This window comes from Mandrillus leucophaeus, unplaced genomic scaffold (genome assembly GCF_000951045.1).
Source record: "Mandrillus leucophaeus isolate KB7577 unplaced genomic scaffold, Mleu.le_1.0 Scaffold1404, whole genome shotgun sequence".
Taxonomy (NCBI): domain Eukaryota; kingdom Metazoa; phylum Chordata; class Mammalia; order Primates; family Cercopithecidae; genus Mandrillus; species Mandrillus leucophaeus.
In genome coordinates, this window is record NW_012101371.1 from 89,433 (window position 1) to 101,107 (window position 11,675).

The 11,675-nt window shown below is 32.8% G+C and overlaps 1 protein-coding gene across 1 annotated transcript in view; it reads right to left on the reverse strand.

Moving 5' to 3' along the window:
• Positions 1–3,261: 3,261 nt before the first annotated feature.
• Positions 3,262–11,675, reverse strand: part of ADGRL3 (adhesion G protein-coupled receptor L3) — a 186,288-nt gene continuing 177,874 nt past the window's right edge. The window contains exon 16 of the mRNA XM_011973978.1: positions 3,262–5,006. Within this exon, the coding sequence (XP_011829368.1) occupies positions 4,207–5,006 (800 nt within the window). The 3' untranslated portion in view covers positions 3,262–4,206. The remainder of the gene's footprint in view (positions 5,007–11,675) is intronic.

An 11,675-nucleotide genomic window follows, 5' to 3' on the forward strand; every position in this document is an offset into this window, starting at 1 on the left:
TTCATTATTAGGGGATGATATAGATTAGTCTGAAGTTGATCTTTAGACAACTCATAAACTATTTTTCCTCTCCCTTTTGGTCTTTACAGTAATGTAGAAAGTCAGTCAAAGTTTTTAATGTCATTCCTTAAAGTAAGCAAGCTTGACAATAACATTTCAACATGTGTTGGGGATCCAGGGAAGCTGAAGACAATGCCTAAAATTAAATATGTGGGTCCTTTATAAATGTTACTAATTCCCTTATATGCTTATATCTATTATGAAAAGTTTTGTCATACCAATCAATATTGATAAAAATCTTAAACCTAAATCTTAAAGATCCTTTCCTTAATATGTCAACATTTTTAGTTATGATGGATATTTTAAAATACAGATGATAAACTACATCTTAATTTAGAGGCATTGTGAATTATTTTTTTACAGGAAGTTAAGGATATTTCCCTTACCTGCTTTTTATTAATGTATTTTCCTGATTATTGTTACTTCAAGATAATTGTTCTGTCAGTTCGTTTTCGTTATTATAATTATTTTAGCACAGTAATTTATTATTCAACTTCAGCGTGTTTAATTATAATATAGTGGAAACAGGAAGGGATGCCCATAAAATTTAATTCCAACCAATTTCTCCTTCACCAAATTTGGACTTTGCCACAAATATTTATCAATTAGGAACAGGGGCTGTGCAACAATCCATCAGCTTCAGAATTAACTGAACATGAGGTCCATTAGCTAGTGTCCCTGATAAAGTATCATGTGAACTAGACTTCAAAGAGGAAAAACAACCAAGTCTAAAAATGTTACAAAAATATTATTTGACAAGAAAGTAAACATTTGTTTGTTTCAGTGGCATAAGTTTTACTTCTAACTGGCTAAATAAGCTGTATTATAGCTCTATACTATATCTGTTTGATGGAAATTCACTTCTTACTGGAAAGTCAGATGAACACATAAAAATATACAGACAAGCAGATCATAAATGTCTCAGGATATTAAAAAAATTGAGTCACAAAAGATGGTAGAAAAAAGAAAAATTTAAAAATCATTAATCATCAACAGCTCTATAAGAAAATGTATATGAAGAAGATTCAAGTTCAGGAATTCAACCCTTGCTAGTGTAAACAGGGCAAAATGAATACGTTAGCTATATGCAAATTTCTATAGAAATGTATGTAAATTAGTTCCTTTATCCACTTTAATTTTTTATTATGGTTACATAAAACTTGCAGGGGAAATCTCTCTCTGTTATAATCTTTGGGATATTAAGTCTCTCTGAAAGCATGCCATTTATGATGTATAGAGTTCAAAAATCTCACTCTTTTTTCTTGATGCAAGAGCGTGGTAGTAACTTTATATGCTGAATGTTCTTCTGCACCAGTTTATGTATTCAAGTGATCTTTCTTCAACTTGGTCTATGTAGAGCTTGAGAGGCTACCTGCTTCAATTTTCCATATAGAAACACAAAAATAATGGGCAGGGAGGTAGCAATGTCAGAAAATCAGCAAGCTGAATTGAGGTAGTTTCCCCATTTTTGTGTGAAACCAGCTTCTTACTGACAGAGATACTTTCATGTAGGTTACTGTTTGACAAAACAAGCATAAGTGCTCATAATCCACAGACCACATTTGTGTTTCTGAAGTTACCATAAACACATCTAAAAAGGATTCTTTTATTGCCAAATGTATTCTACGTATCAGGTGGGTTAAACGCCTTGGACATGCTAATATTGCCATAGTGTGGTGTGAGAAAACCGAATTACCATTAATGCTTGTCATTCTCCTCCAACATAAAATCTGTAGACTTAAAAAATATTCATGCCAATTGACTAAAAAGGAATGATACATAAAATATTTTGAGGTGATGTGAAGGTTATGATGCACTCTGGCCCAGCAGAAATTTTTTTGTCATGTATTTATAAACTATATACAGATTATTGGCCATTCTCTAAACTTGGTTTAAGATAGTCATTTATAGATGGATAGTGTTTAGATTTTTGAAAAAGGAAACCCCAAGATAAAACACGCCACAGGAGAAATTATAATTTGGCAGATTCCGTTTAGCTTTGCCCTAACAGGGGATCTGTACCTGGACACTGCTATAAAGGATCTGCAGTAATGAGAGATCTAGAAAATTTCTTGGAAAGAACTTCTTTATCTTTTCCTATTTCCATCACATAGAATAAGAAAAAAACACAATAAAAGTCATTATATCTTTATAAAATGAATATTCTCTTTGCAGCTTTTAGCAAATTCAGGAAATTTGAATTTCTAACATCAAAATGGAATGTACAAAGGAGGAAAAAAATATGACTCACCCAGACCCCAAATTTGATATTTATATCTCTGATTGAATCTATTTTTAAAGGTAAGCATAGTGACTGCACCTGGTTTTATGTAGTAAATAGTAACATATATGTTAACCTGCTCAAAATTAAGTGATGCATCTGATTTCAGCCAAAATAAACATGCCCATTCCATTTTTCTGGTTTACTTTGTCTGCAAACCTGTAAGATTTTGTGCTTAGCTTATTCATCTAGGCAGAGTGATTTCTTCTGCATGGCTCATTTGGGCCATGGAGGATTAGCAAAGTTTATGTATTGAAAACAGAAGGAAAGAAAGGCGAGAAAAATAAAAAGACTAATTAATCATATAGTACATACATCAATACAATATCTTCTAAATCTCAATCAGTTGTTTATTGGTTGGCAAACAAGTTTCACTTTTACAACAAATATTAGTAATGAGGTCATCCAACTTTGAGACCATACAAAATGGATCATAAATTAAAAAAAAAAATTATATGTGCTGCTAATTTACCTTTTGTATTCCTACATTACTCAAAATCCTGTCAAATAAATAAATTTTCCTGTTAATAAACAGAAGACTTTTTTTTAAAAAATCACTTCAAAATAATTTGACCTTTCAATTCTTACTACGAGGGAGTGAATTTCCTCTAAAAATCGGTAGTGCAGGTGCCCACTTGGGGATCAGACTGAGCATTCAGCACTTTAATGCCTATGGAAAACCGTTTTCACATGCAGAAGTCCCACTAGTTCTACAGACACCTTTTGACTTCTAGAATCATAGCTAGTGTCCTGGTGATGAACTGCTTGCCAAATATGCTTTGCATTACAACAGATGTGCCCTGTAAACATAAAAGTTTGTCCTGCTCTAGTTTGCAAAAAACACTGTTGGAAATATTCTGACTGCATAAAGATATATAGTGAGGGAAGGAAGTCTAATTTTATTTATTTTATTTTTTTGTAAAAAATAATTTGTTTGCATTACTAGAAAATGATTCTTATAAAGTGATAGTTTCATTTATTTATTTTTTGCCAGGCGAAATTTTAAAGGAAAAAAAGGCGAAAAAGAAAAAAAGAAAGAAAATGAAGAAAGAGAAGAAAGGAAGGAAACTTTGCTCTCTTACTGGTAGACAAACTTGCAAGACCAGCACAAAAGAAAAAGAAATTTTTTTTTTCTACTACATTAACAGGACTCAAATTCTGGAGGAACAGAAAGCAGACTATATGTGCAATGCTAGTATCTGTACATTACATAGAAATTGTTCAACTTTTTTCTGCCATTAGTTTTATCATCAGTTAATACAGCAAATCATAAAATATGCATTTAGCATATAATTCTAGAATTCCCCTCCATTTCATTATTAATTTTGTTGTTTTATTTTGTTTTCCACAGCTATTGCAGTTGTGGTGAATTCAGGTTGTGAGTGACCGAAAACCCTATGTGATACAGTTTTGCTTTGCTTTTATGTTTGCTTGTGCAGCACTCCAATCTAGATGCAGCATTGTTACTAATTTCAGACAACTGTTCTGGCCTTTTAAAAAGCAGGTCCTTGTAATTTTAGTAACAGAGCATCAGAGATGTTAAAACAGACACAACGTAATTCAACAAGGCCACAATGAGTGCCATTTTCTTCATCTCTTGTTCATTAACATAATGAAGTCTCCATCTGAAGGGGAAAGGACAAGAAAGGATGGGGTACAGGAGAATTTTAGCAGTTATCTTTCTCCCCTGGGCTGACCTAAAAATCCCATTTAAAAAAAAAAAAAAAAGTCTGAGAGTTTGTGTTTGTCTTTTGAGGACAGCATAAAGATTTAGGAGTACACACATTATTACCACTGCTTATATCAACTCAGAACAGTCAACAAGATGTTAGCAGTTTTGTTGGTTTCAATTTCTGTCTCATCTTCTATAGACTAGTGACCAAATGAGCAGGTCCTTTTGAACTTCCCTCGGGAGGGGTCCCATCTTTGTTTGGAGGAACTATAAATCCATCACTGCTGCCGCGACCTAGCTGGTAGTAAGTATGCAGCTGATGGACGTGGTTTCTGGAGCCTAGGTTTGGCATGCTTTTGTAGTAAACATCTTCGGCATCACCACATTTGGCCGGTGGGGGTTCGGTCTGGGTGCTGGTGGTAACACTCTCTGTGGCGGCCACACCAGCCAGTGTCGGCATGCTGGTATAGAGAGAGTCTCTATGGGGTGACTGGAGATCTTCTGTGTGCTCGTTGGTTAGCAAAGGGAAAAAGCTCTCACTGTGGTCTTGGGGGATCCGCCTTCTGGTATAGTGGTGTGGCTGGTGGTTCTCGGTGGAGTATACTCTTGGGGGCAGCAAAGGAGCATCAGATTCCTCATGAATGAGTTCCAGGCCCAAACTCTCCTCGTGGTTAAACGAGGAGGCATCATCCAGGACAATGGCATCTTCTTCCCTTCCACTGCCAAGGTTATTCACCAGCTTGTTCATCAGATTCCTGTTCTGTTCGCTGGAGCGCTCGTGGTTGTTCAGGTAAGAAGGGATATAGTTGGAAGTGAGTTCCTTCAGAATCTTTTTCTCTAAGGCGGTCTCATTATGGTTATAGCCACGGTCTATGATTTGCACACAGTTGCTCAGGTATTCGCCGCTGGCAATGCTGTAACTATTGCCATGGTTACCATTCAGTGGTAGAGTATCCATGACACTTGTATCCCTGGCATTGTTCAGAAGCCCCTCTGAAAAAGATTACAAGATACTATGACATTTATATCCAACAAGTCATAGAACACACACACAAACACAGAAGCAAAAACATTCATCGACTATGAAATATGTATAAATTGCTAGCATTTACTTAAGTATAAAATGTTTGGAAGGAAACCTAAATTATTATTAAATCTATATATGTGTATAATTGGACGAGTGATTGAAATCATATAAATGGGAAAATCATATTTAAAGTAGATCTTTAAAAGAATTTTTAAAAACCTATAAATTATCAATTTGCAATTGCCACACAAACATTGGCTGACATTATTTGAAGTATATTTGGTTATAACTTGACGAAATAACACAAAATTTTGGTATAGTCATTCATAGCTTTCAATTTATACACATCAAAGTCAGTTAAATAATTCATTACCTTTAATTTTACATATTGTCTTAACATCAAAATAGGTATAATATTAACATAATTCATGTGTGGTACTTTGAATATACTGGTCAAAAGTAAAAGCAATAAGCAGTGTCTAATAAATTGATACTTAATTTTGTAAGATTAAAAATAATCCCTACGTAGAAAACCACAAAAGGATTATGTTAAATTTGTCAGAATGATGAGGTCATGAAGTAATGTTTAGTCAGATAAATGGCACGTCAAAAGAACTGACACCTAGGAATTTTCAAAACAAAAGTATTTGGAATTACTTTCCAATTTTTTTTTCTGCTATAAGGACTTTGGCTGTTATTGTACGCTATGCTATTGTATACTATCCCATCAGAGATTTTTTTAGGGTCATTAGGTAATACTACAAAAGAATGTGGAAAGACACAGGTATCTGGTGCCTGAAAACATTGTGTCAGTATTAATGTTACCATTATGTAATGAATGATGGATTTGTGTGCATGTTAAAGTTTGGGTTTAAAAGAGGATAAACATTTTATTCTGGTAAGAAACAGCTGCAGTGAAATAAATCTGACCACATATTTCTTCAAGGTTTTTGCCTTCCCTTGAACGAACAGAAATCCGAGAATCTATAGTAGTTTCATAAATCACTTCAAATGCAACCACAAAATGAAAAAAACACATTTAACCAATACTGGTAAATAAGAAAGGGTGTTTATTTACAGAAAAATTAATTGGCGAATTCTATTAAACTTCTTAATATATTGGTAACTTGTGAAAATACAGCATTCATTCTATATCTGTGATGCAGTTATTTATCAAAACCCAACTAGTTTCATTACTGGTTTAAATTATGTGTTTCAAATATGTCAATTTTTATTTGGACTCCTGATGCATACTGTGTATTCAACTAGGACAGTTTTCAAAATTAGCAATGCATAAATTGTATTAATAAGCAGCCATCACAGACATAGGGTGAAGCAATTTATTTTCATTTTATATCTTGTAGACAAATCCACAATGTTAAGAAAAAATAAAAGTAAATGCTTCTTAAAGGGCTGTATGTGATGGGTGATAGCTTTTGCAGAAGCTGTTATGGTATGCTTGATGGCTATGGTTGGATGGCTGATGCATTGAAACACGTGTTTATTATTTCGGTTTATCAATGCATTAGGTAAGGGCTGAAAACAGCCATAGTAAAATAAAGTGGATATGTTGCACGTGACACATTTTTATGATGGAATGTACTAATAAAAATTAAAAGTTTATGAATTACTTAGCAAAAATAAATGCTTAATTTAAAAACAATTTAACTCACACAAACATTACATGAAACTTAACAACTATGTTGATTATGTGACAATAAAAGAATCAGACAACAAAAGCGTCTAATCTCTATTAACATATATTTATATAAGTTGATTCATAGGCTTTTTAGTTTTTAAATTGTGAGATGAACTGTTTTTAATAACTACATCATCTATATGTGATGCAATAAAAGTGAACTAAAAAAAATTACATTTGATATGCAATGTTTAGCTTTACTCCCATACTTGTCTCTCTGTAGGGCTCTAAACGACAGCATGAAGAAAAGGAAAGAAAAAACAACAAGTAAGCTTACAGCGACAGTAGAAGAAACATGAGTAAAAAGCAAATTGATGATATGCAGAAAAAAGAGTCAAAGGAAATAATTTTCACTGCCCCAAAATTCATGAGTCTGGGTTACATGATTTCTCATAATTAAAAATACTGAAATGTTAGTCAGAAAATAAGAAATCCCCCTTAACACATGCTAATATAATGAGTCTTTTAAAAAGTGTTTCCACCGTTTGTAAATTTCAAACAAATACACACTTAAGATTATCACATAAACCAAGGAGAGTAAAAATTTGAGGGCAGACCATGACTATTTTCACCAATATATTTCAATGTCACATATGTGTGTGTATGTTAGAGTATACCTGCTTCAAGGAATGCTATTTAATTTTAAATTTTTTCAGTAAAAGTATAAATAAAATCTGAAGCTTTTATACACAGAGAAACCAGAGTTGAAGACTTTCATAATTGTGTTCATTTTTTCCCGCCTTCTGTATCTTCTCTTTTCCTGCACAAAAGTTATTTCCCTATTTTATATATATGAATTTTTTTAATCAGTTTTAAATAAAAACTGATCAACATTGTCATTTTTGGAACTCATATTCAAAGGTTGTGTAATTATGGAGGAAAAAAGATTAAATGTATTTATTATTCTGAATACAGAAAATGTGAGGGGAAAAACGCAACCAACAATATTAGGTTTTCTTCTGGATTGTTGCACAATTGTATGCGATCAAACATTTTGAGACTTGATCCTTTAAACAACAATCCTGTCCAAATTATTTTTTAAGGGAAAAAACCTCTTAACCAAGTTAACAGAGTTGTTCTTGCTGATTTTGTCTACAAAAAAACTAAAGTATCATAAAATAAAAACCAGCAAATTCACTGGGCCAGATCATTGCAAAGGGTTCTATCTTATTATAATTTAATGATAGTTTAAAGAGGCAGTTTTGGTACTTTAAAGGTTGATTTGCTTCTCAGAAAAAGATCAACAACATTTCAAAATGCAAAGGAAATCTCTTTTAAAGTTTCAAAAGAGTTTAAGAATAAGAATTTGAAATGAAGGGCCAAGCCAGTATATCAAGAGATGTAAATGCTTGGAGGCTCATTATGGCTCATTCCTTAAATGAAAACATTTTAGAACTGGAAAACACATGAGAAATCACTGAAGTTCAATTCCTACTTTTCAGAGAAGAGGAGACTGCAGCCCAGAGGGGCTGAGCCTTTATCTAACACCACACCCTGCTAATATGGCAGAACTGGGATCAGAAAAAAGTCTTCGAGACTTCTTCCAATTCTGTCTGCTTCAATCTCCTTCACTTCACATCTGCCTTAGGCTCTGAATACTATCACAGAAAATCTATTTATATACATTCTAAAATGATCTTGTATTCTTACCAACTGTAATATATTCTTCACTATATTCCATTCTAGGACTATGTTTCTTTAAAGTTTAAGAATTGAATTAAATTACTTTAAAATGTAAATTATTTTAGTAAAATCATGACTTCCTCTCTAAATTATGTTTTGTTGACAGGTTTTTGTATAATGAGATTTATCTTTACAAAAATTAAATTCCTAATACTGACAAGAAGATAATGGTCCTAATACTGACAAGAAGTACTCAGCATGAAATTTAAAATATTTCCAGATAGACTCTGAATTCAGTGTAATAAAAGTATATTATTCATCTTCATTTCTAATTCTGTATGCTTCAGTGACACAATAAACACATCTTTACATATTTTAAATAAATGGTGTTACAACAAAGAATAGATACTTTAAATCAGAATGCTTCTATGCTTGGATAGCATTGGTGCAACTGAACCAGAGGACCCACAGAATAGAACCAAGTGGTAATTCAATATAAACCACTCCAGTACATACCGAGCCACCTATATTTCATGTAAGATTTCACCTTGCCAGTAAGAATATAAGTGCATTCATCTGAAAGCATAAGATTAGTAGCAATATGACAATCACCAAGATTTATTTTTGGTCAGTGGTAAAAAAGAATTATTTTAAGCACTACCATAGTTTCTTAACATCTTAAAAAATATTAAAACATTATATAGTGTACAATTCAACTTCTGACTCTGGAAAACATTAATAAAGTTATTTACTTTTTTTTTTTTAAAGTCAGTAAAGTTATTGAATTTACTGGAATAAAAGACAAATTCATTCAGAAGAATCCTTTGTGTATTTATTGATAATCTCAGTAGCAATAACCAATCATAGATCCCAAGAATAAAAGTTTGTATCAATACAGTATTATTTAAAATTCTTACATTGTGAGAATTGCAGTTTGATAGTTTTTATGGAAGTATTCCATCCTTGGGAAAATCTCATACTTTAAGATACCAGTAAAAATAAAGTAAGACAAGAAGGCAGATATTGAATTAGGAAAAACATACAGATTAATCAGTGTTACTTTTTCATTATATAAGAAATTAGAAATTATATCTGAATTAGCAAAAAAGTTAAATAAAATGTGGTCCAAATTTATTACTTGTTTTGAAATAATTACCTATGACTCTTCTATGTAAGGTGAATAAATGTAGAATACATTTAATTTCCAGATAGGGTGAAAATCTTCATTTAACATCATTCAAAATTTACTAATATGTCAGCACATATTAATATGTTTATAATGACACAATTAACCTGTCACTTGTCCTAAGGAAAATAAAGAAAAAAGCAAAATAAAACAAGCCTTTATAGGGTCTACTAAATTGTCCTGCCAAACCACATCTGATGCATTGTGTAATGTACAATTCATTGAGTGCTACAATGAAATAGGGACATTGAGATATAAAGAGACACTTTAGGTGGGGTAACCAAGAAGAAAGACCCAGAAACTGTCTCATATTGATGGTTCTGATTCATTACAGAAATGGAAGACTAAAGGAAGACAGGATAGCTGTTTCCAAGTATTTAAAGGATTGCCATAGACAACAGAAGAATGCTTTGCTCTTCTTTGTTCTAGAGGCCAGAGACAAATTTCAGCTTAGAGGAAGGAAAAAAATATACATAACAAATGGAGTGTTTCAACAATAGAATATATGAGATTCTGAGGTAGGATGGGCCCCATTAGGGGAAATACTTAAGCACAAGCTGACAGAATGTCAGCAATGATGTGAAGAGAATTCGATGAGCTCTATGCTTTCTAATTCTAAAGACATGCACCCTTTAAGAAATTTGAAATTGAAAGTGAGCTGAATTATTTCATTGTATCGACAAATGACTTGCCTATATTCCTGCAGTCACTTTTGATTATTGACTTTGGTGTTTCTGAAATAATGTAAAATCATCCTTCATATCTGGCAAGATGCCTCCTGAGGAAGCGCAGATGGTTTTAGACACACAATGGCCTTATTTTAACAAATATATCCTTTTCTGCAATGGCACATTCACACTAAGTTGCACACACTCACACCACTAATCTTTCACCTGTGACTAAGAAAAACAACAACAACAACAAAGATTTCCACAGAGGATAGTAGAAATGTTATTTAAAATTGCCTAGAAAATTTAAATACTGCCAGTCACATTCAACTTGAAAGAATCATGGAAGTCTCTTTGTAATTGTGAATTTTCTTTCAAATATAATTTCAAGTAAGTGGATCACTGACTAGGACTTTTAAAAAACTTTTATTTGAATAATTTTCTCTTGTGGTCTCTTTACATATGATATATTTTAAGTTTTCTGTGTCCCTAACACATTTTTATACTCAGGAAAGATAAAACCATGTTCGAATGCTTATATTGTAAGTGGTTTTAAAGAGATCTATGGTTTTTTTTTTTTTTTTTTTTTCTGAGATACAATTAATTTTTGGGTCTCAAGCTGGAGGACGTACAGAGGAACCATACTCAAAAGCCTTGTTTTTAACATGTAGCTGCAGAAGAAAAAGCAATTTTATGATCTGCCTGAGCCAGCTCTTACTGGCAATGGCAGAGCTAAGGCAGAACCCAAGCTGCTACTGCCCAGTACACTGTTTTTATCCTCCACTGCTTAGTTCAACGTAATTCTCCCCAGAGTTGATTTAAATGCTTTCATCAGTACTAATGGTTTGTGCTCAGAGTGTACTTTATGGTATAACAAATTAAGATTTATTTTCTTGATCTTGTAATATTAAGACTACTGAATCAAGTCTTCTTTTATGTTACTTACCTTAAGAAAATATCTCATTTCTCAAAATGAATACATAGATATTTAATATAAAAACAAATGAACAACAAGTACTGACAAACCACAATACATTTTATAACATTATGGAGAAACAAACACGTATTGATGAAGCAGGCATTTGTTTATCAGAAGGAATCCATTTCTTACTAAGGAAAACCTAAGGAAAATGGAAAATAAAAGCACCAAGAAGGGTGGAATGCGAAAGAAGTCTGCATGTCTGCTTCCAAAACAAAGAAAGGCAGGAGAAAGAAAAATAGAATGTGCCCATAAAAGCTACATAAAATGGGACTCTCACTTGAAAAACTTAAGATAAACTCCAGCACACCTTGTGCGTTGTACATGCTGACAGAAGGGTTGTTACAGACCGCCGGTTCCCCAAGCAATGTATTATAGGGATTGTTAGTACCATGCGGACGAAGCAGAGCATTGCTTATAAGATGATTAGCCATGGCTCCTGGAGCAGCCCCATAGAAAGACAGAGAAAAAAAAAAAAAA